This window comes from Balaenoptera physalus (genome assembly GCF_965194825.1).
Source record: "Balaenoptera physalus genome assembly, chromosome: 7".
In the NCBI taxonomy this organism is placed as follows: domain Eukaryota; kingdom Metazoa; phylum Chordata; class Mammalia; order Artiodactyla; family Balaenopteridae; genus Balaenoptera; species Balaenoptera physalus.
Window position 1 is genome coordinate 81367859 of NC_138886.1, and position 19538 is coordinate 81387396.

Sequence of the window (19538 nt, forward strand, 5' to 3'; positions counted from 1 at the left end):
ACACACACACACAAAGCTACAAATAATTACAAACACATAATGACAACCACACACTGTCAGTGATCCAGACACCCACAGCCGTACACTCTGGACTGCCCGCCGCCCAACCCCCGCCCCAGCTCGCCACTTACCGGAGTCACAAACCTGTTGGCTTCCCAGGCCCACAGAGGTGGGTCCTTATAGACCTCCTTGATGGAGGTAGGAGCCCTGTAGGAGTCACTGTAGGTGCTGATGGGGGTCTTGGTCTTATGGGAAAAGAGGAACATAGTGGGGTCTAGGGGATGCCGTGGTGGGCTCTACCTACCAGGGGCTCCTGCAAGACATCAGTGACCACCCCCACCCTTTCCCAGACAGCTCTGCAGGTGCCCCAGCTGCTGCGACCCCCCTCCTGTGGAGGATCTCTCAGCTTCCCTCCCTCACAGCCTTCTTGCTGCTACCCCACCCTGATTCCCTCTCTAGGATGGGGCACTGCCCATTATGATATCACCTGGCTCAGCCCCATCCCTGGAGAGGTGAAGAGGTCTGATTTCCTCCCTACCCCAGTCTCTTCCTGCCTCAAGCCTCTCAAAAGAGCCCAATTTCCAAGAGTTCACAAGGTCCCTGGAGATCTTCTAGGCGAAGCTTCTCACTGTGATGAAGAGAAACAGAGATTCCGAGGGGTCAAGTGAGTCATCCAGGGCCATTGCAGCTGGTCGGTGGCAGGCCTAGCCTGGGAGCCCACAGGTGGAGGTAGGGTGAAATGTGCGTTCAGAGGATCGGTCCTCTGCCCTTCCCGGCCCATCTGCCCCTTGCCCCCATCCCAGGTAGGGAGCTGAGGCTGGCTTGTTTGATGCTTTTAATATCATTATTTTTGTTACACGATACACAACCAAGGATGATGGTCAATACTGCGATGGAAATGTTAAAAAAAATTTTATACACGGCTCATGTCTTCCACACACCTTCCTGGAAATAAATTAGTGAGCACGGAGAAACCTGGCTGGGTGGCAGCCAGAGCTGAGGGTAGAGGGAGTGTTAAGGCAGTATCTACAAGGGGCAAGGGTGGCAGGGGGCAAACTAAGGCCTCGATTCCTCCCCTCCAACCTCCCACATAGGGAAGGAGGGGACCATGCACTCTCCCTAGACCCAGAAAGTGCTGGCTGCCAGCTTCATACTTCTCTCCGCTACACTCGCTACACTGCCTCAGCTAGAAGCCCTTGCCTGCCAGGGAATTAGGTACATCTTGTGGGGAGGGAGCCTTTCCCTTATTCCTCAGGGCCAGACAGGTTGAGCAGTGGGCCAGAGTCACACAGCATGTCAGCAGCAAAGGCAGCAGTCTAAGTGAGCCTTGGCGGGGGCCCTGCCTGGAAAAGAGGAGGTACCCATGTTCTCGAAGGGTGAGTCAAGGAGGCCAGGGTGGTGGTGGTAGTAGTAGTAGTAGGAAGCTTGGTTTTGGGGCCCAGATGACGGGGGGTGGGTATGCTGACTGGGGTGGCGGGGGAGAAACAGGCTCAGGTGGGGGCCAGTACGGGCCTTGTGAGTCCTGCAGGTGCCTTCTCTGTCCTTGCCTCCCTTTGGCATTTTCTCATCATCTAACCAGGGTCCCTGCACTGGAGGACTTAGGGGTGGGTTGGAGGAGTTGAGGGTAGAGAGCTGCACCTCAGCACTCAGGAGCTGGCAGCCCCTGGGTGTGGTGCAGGGAGAGGTGCTACCCCTCCTAAGCCAGCAGCCTTCCTCTCTCTTCTCACTGCCCTTGCCCCCTTCCAACTCCCACCTCCCAGGACTGGCAGCCAGGAACTGGGCTGTGGGTGTGTCCTGTGCACACTGGCAGCATGTGAGTGGTATATATTAGAGTGGATTGGCCAGCATGTGTGGGGGGTCAGCATGGAGGAGTGGCCCTGGGATACGGGGTTTGTGCGGCATAGACCTGACCAGGCACGGGCTATCTGTGCTTTTGCTTTCCTTCGCACGGGGCAGATCTATACTGCCCAGGCCCAGGGGAGGGCCTTGGTCACCTTCTCCCTCTTGATTTTCATCCTCAGCTTTTCTAGCAACCACGCCCACCCCTGCCACCACCAAGTAACAGCAGCAGAAGCAGTAGTACATACATTCTGACTCTCAGACACCCCACACAGCTACACACACCATAGATACCCACATATACGTGCACATCCACAGACACACACAGACACACACTCAAGCATTTCCCAAAAGATCCAATTGCATTCAGGCATACGCAGGTCCCACAGGAACTTCCCCCTCTCTTTTCCACACTGACGTGCAACTCAGGAAGCCACCAGATGTACTCAAAAGACACACAGAGACCTCCTTATCCACCTCCACAGAAATTCCTATGAAGAAATTCCTTCAGGTTTGGAAGAACCTTAAAAATAATTTCAGATGCTGCTCATTGTACAGTGGAGGGAACTGAAAGCCAGAGAATATAAGTGGCTTGTTGGAGGTAACGGGGAGACTGCCGGAGCTAGGACCAGAACCCAGACTTCTGACCGCCAGCCCACTGCACTGCTGAGCAGCCTCTCACACTGTTAACAGGCCACACAGTCACTTCCCCACCGGGACGCCGCAGACATCTGGAGACACAGGCCCAATGCAGAGATGTAGACACACGCCCTCACAGCCCCAGGCACACACACGTTCTGCCAAGCTGTCCCTGCCATACACATGCAGCCACTGTATTCTCTTAGGCTTGCTTCCTTGAAGATTCTTCCTGGGAAGCAGCCTCTGGGATCTTGGGCTAGAGTGAGACCGGAATGAGGCATTCGAGGCCAGCCTTAACTCCTGCTTCCAGCCCGGGACAGAGACCAATGAACAGAACAGAAGTGTAAGTGTGTGTGTGTGTGTGTGTGTGTGTGTGTGTGTGTGTTGGGTGGGGGGATGAGGCAGGGCACAGAGAGATAGATGCATTAGTTATAGGGGCAGGTGAGGGCAGATCATACCACCCTAAACTCTGGCTGTCTCTAAGGCCCACCTCACTCTCCACACAATCCAGAGAGCAAGGAAGGGGGTGAATGGGGCAAAGAGGAGAAAGAAGGCAGTGATCCCCGAGGGGTGGGGGACAATATCCCACTGGGCAGCTTTGTCAGGCTTCCCACCTAGAGATGAGGGGAGAAACGCAGATGGTACGTGGGCCAGCAGGGGGGCATGTGGAGGCGGCTCTAAGGGGCTGGGCCCTGCCCCTACTGCCCTGGGCCTTTCTCCTTCCCAGCGCCTTTCCTTGGCTGGTGCTGGGGGATTCATGGCTTCACGTGGGTGGGTCCAAACCCCTGGCTTTGTGATCCCTCCCCCACTCATTACTGTTGGCCTCCCTGCAGTCCAGTCACCCCTTTCCTCTACTGGGCTGCGGCTTTGGGGAGGGGGCAGGATGCTGGGCAAGGTCCCCCAAGTAACTGAACAAACCGCCCCCTCCCCTCCTCAGCACCCCCGGGGGTGGAGAGAGACCCGGTTTTGGTTTCTCCGGCTCCATGAACACACAGAGGTACACGTCCTACCATAGGAGGAAGCAATGACTGTTACGAGGTTGGCGGCTGTAGGGGGCGCGGGGGCCGGGGGCAGGTGGACGAGCTGGGGAGGGGTTGGCCCCTGCCTGGTCCAACCTGGCCCCTGGCGGCCCCATCCCGGCCGGCCGCAGCGGCCCCGCCAGCTACTGAATGTGGCAGGCGGTGGAGGACGTGGCCTGGCAGCACATGCAGGTGGGGTTCACGGACTTGGGGGGGATGAGGTCCAGGTCCTCATCGTCGGGGATCTCATCTAACCGGTAGCCGTCCTTCAGCAGCTGGATGTTCAAATCTTGGTTGATCTGCTGTAGGCAAAGGGGAGGGAGGTCAGGCTCGGGGCCATCTGGAGACACCACGCAGGGCCGGGGCCACATGCCCAGGCCATCGGCGCCCAGCCCGTCCCGTCCCAGGTCTCTCCGAAACCCCAGGCTTTGCACCTCCTCGGCCCCAGCCTCAGTTCCGGCCTCCCTTACAAGCACGTCCTCCCGGGGCCCCGCCCCGCTACACACCACACCCCATTCTAAGGGCAACTTCCCACCTTAGGTCCTGCCTCTGTTCGGGCCCTGCCCTCATTTCAGGCCCACTCCCGTAAGGTGTCGTCTAGGTAAGGGCCCTGTTCCAACCCGGGTCCAAGCCCCGCCCCTAATCCTGGGCTCCCGGCACTAGAGGCGGAGTCCAAGGCCTCACCTTTCTTTCCGGCCAGATCTCATCCCAGGCCCCGCCCCCGCATGGGCTCCGCCTAGCTTTGCCCACTGCTCCTCTCAGGGTGTGATTTGGCATTGGCCCTACCCCTTCTCTTGGAGGTGGTCCTGCTTACGTGTGTTTAGGACGGGAATGGATGGGGCCTCACCTCAGCAGAGGAGTAGCCAGAGGAGGAATATCTGGACATGTCAAAGTCATCATCACTGGCCGCAGGGGAAAGAAGACAGAGAGGAAGTGACTCCCAGATATTAAATAGAAAACTCTTTACCTCCCCCCACCGCCATCAGTCAATACCTCACCCCTCCCCGACACTTCCAAATAAACAGCACGGTCTCAGTAAAAACTGTGCTTGCTGTGCGAATGCAGTTTTAAGACAGCTTCCCTAGCTCCACCCTTCTAAATTAATTGCCCCCCTTAGCCTCCTAAATCCCCCAGAGCCCGCCCTCCTTTTTTTTCTAGGCTCAAATTACCCTGGTTTGTTGGGTTTTCCCAAAGTCCAGATCTAGCCAGGTATGTTCCCAGCAGTAGGGCGCCTTCCTCAGAGGGGGCAGGGCGCCATGCAAGGCATCAGGGCCCATTTTAGGGGCAGCCATTGGATCAGCTGTCCCAGGAGAGCAGTAGATTGCATAGATCCCTTTTCCTCTCTCTGTTCTCCCCCACCTCCAGGTAAAAAGTTCCATTCCTTGGGGGGGTTCACACTTGGAGAGCTCCCGGCTGAGGAACACCCCAATTCCGACAATATAGCAAGTACGTCCTGTACAGCCCACTTGTGTGTTTGCACAGGCTGCTGTGGCTTGCCCGGCTGCCCCAATGTCTCTGTACACACCTGTCCGTGTCAAGGGCTACCAGTGGCTTCTCGTCTGGGCTCTGGTCAAGCGAGGAGTAGCCTTTATTGGGGACGACCAGCCTGGGTGGAGAATTTTGGGGACTGGATTGGCAACTGAAGCACACAAGCCTGGCAAGGAACTGGGTTAGGCCGTGCCGACCACCTCCCTCACCCCTACCCCACCCCACCCTCGCCACCTTGGATCCTGCGAGACTCTCTCCTCTCAGAGAGGAGCTGGGCCTGAGGAGGGAGGGAAGACGGGAGGCTCAGAACCAGCAGAGATAGGTGCTGGCTGGCAGGGCCCTGGTGGGGTGGAGCGGGGGGGGGGGGCCCTCTACCTTGTCCGGGCCATGACATTGTTCTTCTTGGGTTGCTGGTTGACGGGGCTCCCCATGCTGCCATTCTTCAGGGAGCCCTTCCGGGCCAGCTCCCGCTGCTTCTCTGCAGGGTAACACGGGAAGGAAGCTGTGTCCTGCCCACAGTGGCACCCTGCCTTACTGTTCGGGGCAGCCTGGGCTGGGCCTCCGTGGTGAAACCCCTTGCTTCTCTAAGAACTGAGGCAGGGACCCAACTCCAGGCCCTGATGCTCGGGAGAGACACTACTTGGCTCTGCACAACCTGAGGCAGATAGTGAGGGGGCAACATGAGGAGGCTGACCCCTGTCTTCCAGGAGCTGTACTCCCAAGTGGGGCAGCTAGTGTGTGCTTGATTCCAAAGAAAGGTTGGAGCAGGAGAGATAGAGCAGAAGGATGGCAGGGCTTCCTGCAGGTGACACCTTGAGATGGAGAGAGGAGGGCATTCTAGTAAGGAGGGATAGTGTATAGAAAAATGCATTTAGAAGTTGAGTGTAATAAGTGTGGATGTGGATGGGATGGAGGGGTGAAGATGGAGGGAGGTCAGTTTAGAAAAGTAGGTTACATTTATTCAGTCATTTATTTATTCAGCAAACATCTGTGTCACCAGTCATGTCTCAGGTCCTGTGCTAAGGGGCTGGGGGCTCCCTCTGATTACAGACTCAGAGCATGAAGGCCTTGAATGCCAAATAGACGAGTTAGGGATTAATGCAGAAGGAAAAGAAGCCACTGAAGGTTGTGGAGTGGGAGGGGCAGCATGGGGCTGGCAGGAGGCTGGGGGAATCCCTCTGCCTAGACTACTTCTGACTCATCTGTCAGCCTCTGAATTCTCTGAGGCTCCATAGCCTACTAGATTCATGGGGCTGGCAACCAGGTGACCCATTGCCTCATGTGTGGCCCTGTTACCAGTAGCCAGTTGCTGCCTGGGCCCTAGAGGAGGCCTGGCTACCCATTCCTCCTCGTCATTTCAGCCCTGATGTAGGAAAAAGGACTGCCAGGGGAAAGCTCTCATAAAATAACCACAAGCTCCAGAGAGGAAGGATGGGATGGGCATTTCCAGCTACTGTGACTCTGGAATTTCCTCGACCTCCATGTCTCCATGTCTCTCATCTCCCAGTCTCTAACCCTCTTTCTTTGCCACTGCTCATCTGACTCCCTCAAACCTGCCTCCACCTCCTTTCCAGCAGGCAGCACCTGCCATTACCACCCCAAGCCTCTAGGGGGTGCAATTTGCCTTAAAGTTCCTGGTGGGGATTTTCCTCAGTGCAGCTGGGACGAGGTTGTGAATTTTCTAGAGGAGCTTTGGTGGTAATGTAATGAGCAGGACAAAACAGTGTTATTTTATTTTATTTAAGTGTTATTTTAAAAGCATGTTGGAATTGTTTGAAACTGAAAAAATGCTAACAATAAACTGGGAAAACCAAACTACAGACTACTATGCAACTATTTAAAAAATGAAGTCATTCTCTATACAATGATATTGGAAGGGGTTCTAAGACATTAAGTGGAAAACAAAAACAAAAACGAAAAAAGTTTCAGAAAATATGTACAGTATGATACCACTTGTGTTAAAATACAAAATAAAATGAAAAAACTAAAAAACGCTTGGAATGATGATCTCTGGGGAGGAGAATATGATGGGCGAGAGTAAAGGAGAATTTATACTTGTTAAAATACTTGTATTGTTAAATTAAACAATAATAAGCAAATAAAACTGGCTGCTCAAAAACAGTTTGAGTTTGGCGTCCTGGGACAATGAACAAATTCCACTGAGAGGACTGCTCTCTTGTTTAGAAAAACAGCCTGAGGGGCTCCCCGGATTTGGTCTGGAAGGAGAAAAACAAGGTTAACAAAAAGCTGAATAACATAACAGGACTCTGTGAAAAGGAGTACTAGCAGCTGCAGAGGGAGAATGTTTTAGAACAGATGGGAAAGGGTTCTCAGGACTAAGGAGGGGTCCAGTATTTGATGGGCAGCTGGAGCCTGAGGAGAAAGATGGGCAGGAGGGTGGCAGGGATGGCAGAGAAGTTTTGAAGGATAGTGATGGCCTGTATTTAATTGTTAACTCTTTCCTGGATGCACTATGTTATAATTTCTCTTCGTGAAAACAAATTTTTATTTTTTTATTTTTTATTTTTGTATTTATTTATTTTCGGCTGCGCCTCGTGGCTTGTGGGATCTTAGTTCCCTGACCAGGGATCAAACCCAGGCCCTCGGCAGTGGAAGCACGGAGTCCTAACCACTGGACTGCCAGGGAATTCCCCGAAAGCAAATTTTTAATTACAAGTCTGTTATGCACGGCAGCCCTGGGTGAGTGAAACTGGTCCCTGAAGGGAGAGACGCAGTGTTCGGCGTAGGGTGAAGTGAAAGCAGCAGCTGCGGGAGCTCTGGGCAATGGTTGGGAGACATGTGACTTCAAAGGAGCAGGCTGTAGCATAACCTGACTTTGGAGTGGACGTGAGATAAACCCCCAAGGGAAAGGTGACCCTGGAAAGTCGGGGAGAGATTTGGGTTTATTAAGAAAATATGGAAAGCTCCCCCAAACAGGAGCCAACGAGATCCTGAGATCTCCAGATAGGCTGACATAGGAATGGGGAGAGGGACTCAGCTTCTAGGCTTTGGGAGCCTCATTCCTTTCTACCCCTCAGACATAGCAACTGACACCCCACCTCTGAGGCAGCTTCCTCTTAGCCTGGTCCAGTGTTTGATGGGACTTCCAACCCACTCTCTGGGGTTCCATGCTTTTACCCCTGCAGCTATCCCCTGGAATACCTGGAGCCTTCTTGGCCTCAGAGATGCCTCTAGAGTTCTGGGCTCCTGTAGAGAACGGTAATTTCCCTCTTGGCCTTGCAGGAGATAAGGTGCCTGGCAGTGCCAATGACTTGGTGGCTGGAGTCTTGGAATCATCTAGCCTGAGTTGGTTTATTTGTGGTACCTCATTGTAGACCCAGCCCAGAGCACCTTGTCTGTCCACTCCCCACATTTCCCTCACCCCCCAGACACACTCACCCAGCTTCACTTGGAGCGGGGATGGTTTGTAATTCGTGGCTACTGACTCACCCTCCCGGGCGTCACGGTCTCCGTCTGAGATGGAGGCGGCGGCTGGGTCCTGGGGGAGAAAGCAGAGAGATAGGGAGCTGTTAGGGAGTGAACACAGGGGGCTGCTCTCACCTGTCCTCTGGAGGTATTTTTCCCTGGTAGCAGGCAGGGTATTCAGGGAGGGAGGGACAGACCCATCTACCATGGGAGGAAGACACTGAGCTGGGTGGAAGAGCCAAGCATCTCAGCCCTACTTACACCCACCTGGGTGTCTATCTTTTAAGTCCTGTGTGATCCACCTTCCCCAGGAAGCCTACCGCAATTCCTTAAACCCAAAGGACCACCTTCTCCAACCTCCCATACTAGTTGCCCTGCTCCTCAGGGCCCTTCCTATGTACTTGTTTGGAAAGATCTTTCTAGATTCCTGTGAGTTTAAGTCTGCGTTAGGTCAGGGTAGGTGCTCCCTGAGACAGGCCTTCTCCCTCTGTTTCTCCTAGCACTGGATGATCCCTTCACAGGATCCAGAGAACTGACTGTCCAAGCCAGGCTAGACTTCAAGGCTGCAGCCACAGCAGTTCTAATGAGGACTTCTCCATTTCACAGATGAGTCCTAAAGAGTGTCTCCTGCGAGAACCTAAACGGTTGGCTGGGAATGGTAGGTGAGAAGACAAATAATGACAAATCAGCCGGTGGCCAGTTAGTCCTGTGTTGCCCACACAGGGCTTGACGCTACAGATGACAAGGAAGGTAGGAAAGCATGCATCCCATGCATCGTCCAGGGTCTGCAACTGTTTCGATCTCCCTCACTGCTCTCCTTACTGACCTCTTCCCATTGCGATGGGCGCTGTGCTGCCCAGAGTCCTACTCTAGCCTCACTATTCCCTCCCAAACACCCCAAATCTCTGCTACAAGATCCAGGGCCTTGGCCCACCCTGCCTCAGTCAGTTGGAAAGGGCTGGAGCCATTCACATTCTCCCTGAGAAACGGATGACCAACTATTGATACAGGTGCTGCCACCCTAACCATCTGCCTTAGGCGGTATGCCTAAGGCCTAAGGATTGCAGAGAGGATCCAGGGCTGTGCCTGCTCTGCCTCTGGGGACAGGGAGCGCAGACAGATAGGCAGGCAGAATGCTCCAGACCCAGGGATCTGAGTGGCTTCTGGTGACCCATCAAGGGAAGGGTATATAGCCATTAGGGTGGTTTCTGTTCCCTTTAGAATGAAGCAGTGGGGATGAAAACACGCTTGTCACTAAGGGAAAAGGGAAAAGTCTAGAATGTTTGGGAGGGAAACCCTGGCCTTGTCTATGTTTCCTTAGGCCATCCAGAGTGCAAGGCCCAAGGTGGGCTGTGTTACCATAGTGGTTTGTGAGCTCCCGAGGGCAGAACCTGGGCTTGTGTCCTCTGCTCCGATTTCCATCCTTAGCTGTCCTTGAGGGGCATGGGACAGGAAGGTAGAACAGGTGTCGGGGTGGGGGGGCGGGGAGCTGCAGTGCCTGCATCCCAGGCAACTTCCCCTACCACAGTCTTTCCAAGTCCCTCATCCTCTGCCTCCCTGGCTCAGCTCCTTCTTGGGAGACTGATTACTGGCAGCATCTGTCCCCTGCAGCCCTGGAGCAGGAGGCCTCTAGTGGCCCTTACATGCCTCTCTGTGGCCAAAACAGCCTCGCAAGTGCTGCCTGTAGGGAACGTGGAGACCTGCCGGCTGAGCTCTAGGCTGCAGGGAGGGCTCACCCCCAAAGCAGCCTGAGGGCGGGCTTCTCAAAGGGTAAAGCCCATAAACGTGCCTGTGGAGCCCTACCAGGGAAGCAGTGGCAGATTTCCAATTTCCTCTACTTTTTCTGTAGCATTTGTCACATGTCACACATACCACATCCATTTGGAAATGGTTTCCTCCCCTGGCTTCCAGGACACTATGCCCCTTGGCTCTTCTTGCCTCTTTGACCATCATCTCTGCCTCCTCCAACAGCTAACTTTAAGAACTCAAGCTCTCAGGCATTTGGGGCTAACTTTCCCTCCTCAGTGCAGATGATTTCATCAGAGTTTCTTCTCTCAGGCTGGAGGTACTAGGCTGGAGGGAGATGGTGCAGGAGGGATGGGGGGCTGGGAAGCTGTTGAGCCACTCTGGTCACAGGGACCCATGTGTGGTCCCCGCAGCCACTGGGCAGGTCCTAGTGGCATTTGATCCCTGAGTGAAACTGCCAGTCCCTTTGGGTCAAGAGCCAGGGTGCAAAGCCCTAGACTGAGAGATCCCATGCAAAGTCACCATTCAGCATTTCCCCGTCATTGTCCATGATAGAAGGCCATCTTAGTGGCAGGAACAAAGATCTCTGGCACTGTGCCTGCAAACTGAAGCCTTTACTATGGGCTTCCTGTATGTCTTTCCTGAGACATGCAGCCAATGCACCATGACCATCACATGGAAATGTAATCAGGGAGATTAAATGTGAAATATTCATGAATATAAGTATCAGAGAGGAATCCAGGCAGAAGGAAGCATCTGGCTCCAAGAAATCAGGGAGAATTTAAAATGCCCCCCAAGGACACCAGACAGGAGTTAGCTAGATCCAGGAACTAGAGTGGCGATTAGCAAGATTATTAATAAACAGTCAGCAGAGACAGACATTGAAATGCATCTCTAACAGCAACCCATGCTTCTACAACCCTGCATACAAATCCTCCAAAGACTACAGAGATGATTAATAGCTCAATCTCACTGTTTCTGGGACAGAATATATAGGCTAATGGCAAATGCAAAGCCAGTATAACTAGAGGAAGGAAAAAGTGCCAGAAGAACCTTTAAGAGTTAGTCTGGTCCAGTGCTTTTCATTCAACTGTGTTTCCTGAACCCTGTGCATTGAGCAGGGCTGAGTGAGAGAGGAGAGTAATAGGAGGTGATCTGGCTTGCCTTCAACCAGAATAGATCCGCTTTGATTTCATTTACATATCAGCCTTTCTGCAAGATTTTGGTTGAAGAAAGTGTTTTATTGCTTTTTAAAAAAAGGTGGGGGAGGGGTTTAAAACACATTGATTTAGTCAAATCTTTTAACAATGCTTTACTATAGAACTTATTAAATTTACATGAAAACAGAGAAAACAATACAGGGAGATCAATTTAGACTATTCTTTTAAAAAATCCTGGGGACTTCCCTGGTGGTCCAGTGGATAAGACTCTGCGCTCCCAATGCAGGGGGCCCGGGTTCGATCCCTGGTCAGGGAACTAGATCCTGCATGCATGCTGCAACTGAGAGTCCACATGCTGCAACTAAGAAGTCCGCATGCTGCAACTAAAGGTCTCTCACGCCGCAACAAAGATCCCGCATGCCACAACTAAGATCCGGCGCAGCCTAGATAAATGTTTTTAAAAAGTTAAAAATTCTCTAAAATTAAAAAAAAAAAAAGATCCCTCTTTAAAAAAGAAAATCCTGGCTCCTCCGTTTCCTAGCTGTGTGGTCTGGGATTTAGTTTCCTCATCTGTAGAGTGGGACTAATACTAATACCTATGTCAAAGGTTTCTGTGAGGATAAAGTGATACTATGTAATCTAGTGCTTAATATGTAAGCATTTAGAATAGTAGTTAGTATACTACATACTGAGCACTACATTTGTGCTAGCTATAAAGTTTTTATTAGTACAGGCTCCGTGGGACGCACACAGTCATGAACAATGTGCCCTGGCAGTGACTGATCCACAGCAGCAGCCCTGGCACCACACGTGCTGGGGCCTGGCTTATGTGGGAAGGTGTCTGTGGAATAGATGCTCCCTCCACAGGGTGAGGAGGGGCCTGATCAGGGGGCATTCTGTCTCCTCTCTCGCCTCACTTCATTATGCTGCATTTCTCTCACTTATTTAACGGTGGTAGGCCTGGGGCTCAAAAAGATAAACAGAAATAGGCCCATCCTTGAGGAACTCCCGGTAATTATCAGTAAATGTAACAAGGGCCATAAAAGTAGAGGGAAAGGAACAAAGTAGTCAGAGAAACCTTCACAGAGGAAGACACTTGAAAAGATCTCAAAACACCAGTTGACCAGTTAGCTTAAGAGGAAGGAGGAGGGATGTTCAGGGAACATCTGCAAAGGCTCAGAAGCCTGAAACTAGCATTGCATATTCAAGGAACAGTATTTTGCTATAGTTGAAATCTAGAAGGCATGATGAAAAGTGGCAGGAAATAAAGTTGTGGGGTCAGGAGGGCTCAGACTGCGGGAGAGGATGGGTCTTGATTTTGTTCTTTACTCAGAATATGATGGGGAAGCCGGTGAAGCCTTGAGTGGGGGAGTAACATGATCAGATTTGAGGTGGAGAAGGACCCTCTCATAGCCATATAGAAGATGGATGGGAAGGGAATGAGACTGAAGGTTAGAAAACTACTGCAACAGTGCCAGCAAGAGATGACAGGGACCTGAACTAAGCAGAAGCAGAAGATAAAAGGCCAGAAAGGAGGATGTTAAAGAGGGTAGAGTGGCAGACTTTAGAGATAAGATGTAGAAAAAGGAGTCCAGACATTCCTAGTTTTCTGTCTGGAGTAATTGGGAAAGGGGCACTAATTACTAGAACAGACAATGCAGGAGAAGGCATAACTACACTCAGGGAAAATCAGATGAGCTCAGTATTGGACATGTTGAGCCCTGAAGTGTCTTTTGGACACTTAGATGGCATCATTAGTCAGTAGGAGGTTTGGGATCTCAGGAAAGAGATGTGGACTGGTGGTGATGGAAGCCCACAGAGGAGAATAAGTCTCCTCAGAGAGAATGAGCACAGTGAGAGGAGACAGGAGCCAAGAATGGAGTCCTGAGGAGCATCCAATCTTAGGGAATGAGTGGAAGAAGAAGACTGAGTAGAGCAGAAAGACGAGATGTAGAAAAAGACCTAGGGAGACCTTCAAGTAGTTTCAAGGTGGAAGAAATCAACAGGGTCAAATAAACACATGAGTCCATAAGATAAAGAAAATATTTAGAAATAAGGAAGTCACAGGTGGCCTCAGCAAACAGAGTTTTGGTTGAATGGTAAGAACAGAGCCCAAATTACAGGGGATTTAGGAGGGAATAGGAGATGAGGAAGTAGAGACAGTGAACACAGGCTATTTTTTCAAGGAGCTAAACTGAGAAGAGAAGGAATAAGAGTGAATGACTGTCAGAGGGAGCTTTGGAGTTGAAGGATTCTTTGAAGCTAGGGAACACCTGACCACTGTCCTAGACTGAAGGGAAGGAAGTTGGGTGAACAAGGAGATGTTTGATGGAGCATGGTCTCTGAGGAGTCAAGAGAATATGGAGGGCTGCCCTGGTGGCGCAGTGGTTGAGAATCTGCCTGCCAATGCAGGGGACACGGGTTCGAGCCCTGGTCTGGGAAGATCCCACATGCTGCGGAGCAACTGGGCCCGTGAGCCACAACTACTGAGCCTGCGCGTCTGGAGCCTGTGCTCCGAAACAAGAGAGGCCGCGACAGTGAGAGGCCTGTGCACCGCGATGAAGAGTGGCCCCCGCTCGCCGCAACTAGAGAAAGCCCTCACACAGAAAAGAAGACCCAACACAGCCAAAAATAAATAAATAAATTTATTAAAAAAAAAAAAAAAGAGAAGATGGAACCAGAGTCAGACCAGAGGAGGAAGGCTCCTTGCTGAAATGGAAGGGAGGTGAAGATGGGTGGGGGATGCAGATAACATGGAGGGAGAAAGGTGGGTGGAAAGTTAAGGGAGTTCATTCCTAAAAGCCTAGTTAAGTAAAAGAAGAGGCTGAATGCTAAGGGACTGAGGAAAAGAGGGACACTTGGTGGCTAGCCAGGAGTGGAAGGAGATCAGACTGGTGGGGGTCCCAGGTACACAATCCTCATCTTTCACCCACCCTTGATCCCATCTTCAGGATGAAAGGCACTCTCCGTGGTGCTGAACAATTCTGCCTTTGTCTTGTGGACTGAGCACAGATGATTCAAACGACATGATTCAATTTTCACTTTCCCAGAGGAAAGGTAACCTCTGTCCTCACCTTCAAGCACTAATTTTCCAGAAGATGGAAATTGAAATGGATTTAGAAAGACGTATGAAGAGGGAAAGTGCTTGCACCAACATTATCTAACCTTTCTTCCCCTAACACACATGAATTTTCCTCTAGTTCTAGGAGGGAGTTGGTGGAGGCAGTTCTGAGTTATGAAATACTGAAAGGCTACCTCTGGAATAGAGTCATGTCTGTACCTTGTTCAATTCCCCTGAGTGAAAGCAGGAAGCAGGACAGAATTAGAGCAGGAACAGGGCCAGGAAGAACGGTAGTGCTGACAAGGAAGCAGGAAAACAGGGAAAGATCTGGAGATCAGGCCACTCTCTGACAGGGAGATGATGCAAGATAGGGTATCAAAGACCAACTCTGTTTCTGTCACAATTTGTTCAGCTCAGAAGCTACCTGGGGCTGTGGTCCCCTGCAGGGTTATGCCACTCCCCGAAAACATCTCTTGGCAATGGGTGGTAATAAGCATGTTTAGACATCAGTATTTTAGAGGGAGATCCCAAAAAGGCAACACTATGCCTTTGTATCCAATGTCCATGGCTTGGCAGAAACCTAACCTCCAGTCCAAGAATATTCAGTAGCAGTCTAGACATTGGTTAGACCTCTCTACTTCCCTGCAGATGGTTGTTCTTTCAGCCTCTAAGGCATTCATCTCTCTCTGACTCCACACCTCAACATGAGAATTATTTGGTCAACCTCACACTGGTCAGAATGGCCATCATAAAAAATCTACAAACAATAAATACTGGAGAGGGTGTGGAGAAAAGGGAACTCTCCTGCACTGTTGGTGGGAATGTAAACTGATATAGCCACTATGGAGAACAGTATGGAGGTTCCTTAAAAAACTAAAAATAGAACTATCATATGACCCAGAAATCCCACTACTGGGCACATCATATACCCCGAGAAAACCATAATTCAAAAAGATACATGTACCACGATGTTCATTGCAGCACTATTTACAATTGCCAGGACATGGAAGCAACCTAAATGTCCATCAACAGATGAATAGATAAAGAAGATGTGGCACATATATACAATGGAATATTACTCAGCCATAAAAAGGAACGAAATTGAGTTATTTGTAGTGAGGTGGATGGACCTAGAATCTGTCATACGGAGTGAAGTAAGTCAGAAAGAGAAAAACAGATACTGTATGCTAACGCATATATATGGAATTTTAAAAAGTGGTACTGATGAACCTAGTGGCAGGGCAGGAATAAAGACGCAGACGTAGAGAATGGACTTGGGGGCATTGGGTGGGGGGAAGGGGAAGCTGGGATGAAGTGAAAGAGTAGCACTGACATATATACATTACCAAATGTGAAATGGATGGCTAGTGGGAAGCTGCTGCATAGCACAGGGAGATCAGCTCGGTGCTTTGTGATGACCTAGAGGGATGGGATAGGGAGGGTGGGAGGGAGGCTCAAGATGGAGGGGATATGGGGACATATGTATACATATAGCTGATTCACTTTGTTGTACAGCAGAAACTAACACAACATTGTAAAGCATTTATAATCCAATAAAGATGTGGAAAAAAAAAAGAGAATTATTTGGCCAATGACAGTTCCTGCTCTGTGGTACGATCTGAAGTCCTGAGTCTCATTTCCTGAGTCCAGTTGTTGGGCAGCTCCCACTTTTATTCCCTATCTCCCCCTTCACCAGGATTTCTCCAGGAGCTGTATGAATTGCCAGGCAATTGGCCAGGACTTCAATCCTTTTGGGACACATAAGTTGGCCCTTAGGGGCCCCACTTATAGGGAAGGACAAAGACCTCTCTCAGGCATAAGGTCTTTTGGGGGATATCTGAAGGAGAATCAGGGAAACATAAGGGAGACAGTCTTTCCAAATACTGTTCGTAGCTCTTACAAAGAGGGGAAGAAGAACAGAAGAGCTGGGGAAGTCTGTGAAGCCTGAATTTGGGAGAGGGAGCAGAGGATCCTGTCGAGCTCAGGGAGGCCTCTCTTACCAGTCTAAAGCCCCTCAATCTTCAAGGTTTTTCTCTAAAAGAAGACTCAATTCAAACAAAGTCAACACACTGAGTGTCCATTCCTTTTCAGCTCTGGACTGGGTGCTGGTAGTAGAGAAGGAAAGCACACTTTCTCCACACACACCACATTCTGCACAGCATTATGGGATAAAGCAAAGTTCCCCAGAAAGAAGTGCAAAGGATTCTTATGGCTGGGCTAGAGTTCAAGAACTCAAGTTAGTCCTGTGTGTAGCTGAAGATTTTCTGTTTCCTTAAACAGCTCCTAGGATGGAATTCATTACCAAAAACAAGCACCACCAAGCTTTAGTATCTTTGTGGTGGCTGTCATTGGGAGAACCAAAATGCAGAACCCCATGGCTAGTGACAACTTTAGCCATGGTGAGTTTAATAGATTTTTCTATTATAAAGTAATACATGCCAAAATTTAAAAAAAATCACCTTGAGTTTTACCACTTTGAGGTACTCTTCGTTAATGTTCTAGTGTATTTGAGTCTTTTGTGTGTACTACAGTAGCAACACTAGGGGGTTTCCCTCTCTGGGAGCTGGTGTTTCTCTTGTCCTCATGGTCACAGGGGTGGGCTTCTAGGTACCATGTTGGTTCTGTGTGGTCTTGCCCTTGCTTAGACCAGGCGGAGCCAATCAGAGTCTCCCCCAGAACTGGGAAGTGGAACTATGAGGAGATGTAAAGCTCAAGACTGTAGATTAGGTAGGAGAGAAGGCCATTGGGCAGGGAGACAAGAATAAAGCTGATGTCCAGAAAGAAGCAAACACAAGAGATAGAGAAAGTCTTCCCTAGGTTTCAGGTTCTGGTTCTAGAACTTGCCCTGCCCTTCTAAGGTTTGACCTCATGCCTGTCCTTAGATACTATGAGAAAATCTAGTGTCCTTACTGTCTAGTTGCCTTTTTAGCTTATACTAGCTTGAGTTGGATTTTGTTACTGTAACCAGTAAGTACCAACTAATAAATAGGCATAGAACAACATTTAAAGAAAAACACACTGTATCTTATATTCTGTATTTTATAAAGTTAGTATTAGGACATAATAAACTCTCCATAGTTTTACATAGCTTTCTTAACCATCAGCTTAATGACTGCATAATATCCATAGAGGGGATGTGCAATAACTTTTTAACCGTTCACTTATTTTGGACATTCAGGTGGTTTGCACTTTTTCACTATTATAAATAATGCTACACTGAAATCCATATATATTTGCATTTAGGATGATTTCTTAAATAAAGTAGAATTACTAAGTAAAAAAGCATGAGCGCTTTTAAGATTCTTGATACATATTGCCAAACTGCTTTCCCAAAGGATTGTTCCAATTTACAATGCCTCCAGTCATGACCAAGAGCTATAGCAGGCCTTTTAGTATTTTATTTTTTGCTGTGTACCAAGGCATTTCAGGTCATCACATCTATCTATCATCTTCCAAGAGAGCTCTGCTCCAGTCCTTATTTACCTGGTTCCCTCTGGGGAATCTTCTTTCAAAGAATAGAATTTCCTCTGGGCATCATCGGCCAGACAAAATCTCCTGACTTGAGGCCACCAATTAAGAACAAAAGGAGAGAAGGCTATTACACTGCAGCTTGGGAAAGGCTCTGAGTAGAGCACCAGTACTGCCTAGAAGCTGGCCACCGTGCTTCAGCTGGTCCCTGGCCTAGGCCACCACATCAGCTGTAGGAACTGTGACTGAAATTACAGAGCCAGGAGGCAAACCTCACAGAGTAAGTCTCCCTTGCTTTCAGACTTGGGGTGAGACAATTAACCAAAATGGCTCTGGAGTTATTCCAGAGAGAGTGGCAGCTCCTACTCCCTTACCCATTATCTAGTTTTCAAAAATAGCTACTCAGAAACAGGGAGAGAAAAGGATGGTGAAAGATACAAAGCTAGTACTGGGATGGTAAAGAACTGTATTCATGTTTTAAATGGGGAGACAAGGGACCAGTGAGTTTTTAAAAAGATTTAGAATCCTACTTTGCCTTCTTCATGGTTAGGACTGCTTATCCTAGATTGATGTTCTACTATTCATTCCCATTTCTACTCACCTGGAAACCCTATGACCAAAAAGCCTTTGTTTGGGAGACAGGACAAGTGCCTCAACCCAGGGACACCCACTGTAGCAGCTACGGCATGGGGGGAAGCCTCTGCATAAAGGCCCAGGGGACAACCCTCGTGACCCAGGAGATAGGAGCCAGGGCCAGAAATTGAGAAACCTTGGTTCCTCTGGGAGGCTTGACTTGGCCTAGTCCCTGACCTTCATCCCTATCCTCAAGCTCATCCTCTGAGCCAGATGTTGAGGAGGCGCCTGTCTTTCCTTGGACCAGCTAGAGACACAGGTTTTGGCCTACACAGTCTTGTGATCTGAAAGGTTTTTGAGCCCCAAATCCTGCTTCCCCCTCACCTGCTCCCATTTCAACCTCTTTAGGGAAAGACCATCTCACTTAATGAAGAAAGGGGGAAGGTGTAAAGTTCTTTAAAAAGTATATCAACAATGGCTAAAATGGTAAATTTTATGTTATGTATATTTTACCACAATGGAAAAAAAAAAGATTGACTGGCAGGGCTTGAGGCAGAAGGAGAAGATGGGATGAGGGTGGGCAGTGGAGAGGAAGCAGTCCCTTCTCTTTTTTAATTCAGTTTCGGCCAACACAGACTTTGGAGAGGAGACCTTTCATAGAAATGATTCTAAAATCAAGGGAGGGCTTCCCTGGTGGCGCAGTCATTAAGAATCTGCCTGCCAATGCAGGGGACATGGGTTCGAGGCCTGGTCTGGGAAGATCCCACATGCCGTGGAGCAACTAAGCCCGTGAGCCACAACTACTGAGCCCGCAAGCCACAACTACTGAAGCCCATGCTCTAGAGCCCGTGCTCCGCAACAAGAGAAGCCACCGCAATGAGAAGCCCGCGCACCGCAACGAAGAGTAGCCCCCACTCGCCGCAACTAGAGAAAGCCTGCGTGCAGCAACAAAGACCCAAGGCAGCCAAATAAATAAATAAATAAATAAATAAATAAATAAATTGATTAAAAAAATAAAATCAAGGGAGTGGGGCGAGGCAAGGGAATCTGGGGTTCTGGCAGGCCCCAAAGGAGGGAAAGAAGGGGACCAGATGTTCAGGGATACTAAAGCTTTAAGGA

At 49.8% G+C, this 19538-nt stretch overlaps 2 protein-coding genes across 15 annotated transcripts in view; both read right to left on the reverse strand.

Moving 5' to 3' along the window:
* The window catches only part of LOC309663547 (myogenesis-regulating glycosidase), a 37078-nt gene extending 36337 nt beyond the window's left edge, over positions 1-741 (reverse strand). For 3 of the 4 annotated variants that reach the window (XM_082467566.1, XM_082467572.1, XM_082467567.1), the window contains exon 1: positions 132-741. In XM_082467566.1, the coding sequence (XP_082323692.1) occupies positions 132-266 (135 nt within the window). In that variant the 5' untranslated portion in view covers positions 267-741. The remainder of the gene's footprint in view (positions 1-131) is intronic. The other variant, XM_082467564.1, reaches the window with a different exon arrangement.
* Positions 742-822: 81 nt separating this feature from the next.
* Positions 823-19538, reverse strand: part of FAM219A (family with sequence similarity 219 member A) — a 54057-nt gene continuing 35341 nt past the window's right edge. For 2 of the 11 annotated variants that reach the window (XM_082467652.1, XM_082467646.1), the window contains exons 2-6: positions 8385-8484; positions 5361-5487; positions 5023-5103; positions 4345-4399; positions 823-3799 (exon numbers count right to left, since the gene is read on the reverse strand). In XM_082467652.1, the coding sequence (XP_082323778.1) occupies positions 3641-3799; positions 4345-4399; positions 5023-5103; positions 5361-5487; positions 8385-8484 (522 nt within the window). In that variant the 3' untranslated portion in view covers positions 823-3640. Of the gene's footprint in view, positions 3800-4311; positions 4400-5022; positions 5104-5360; positions 5488-8384; positions 8485-19538 lie in introns of all 11 variants that reach the window. The other 9 variants (XM_082467653.1, XM_082467650.1, XM_082467656.1 and 6 more) reach the window with 7 other exon arrangements.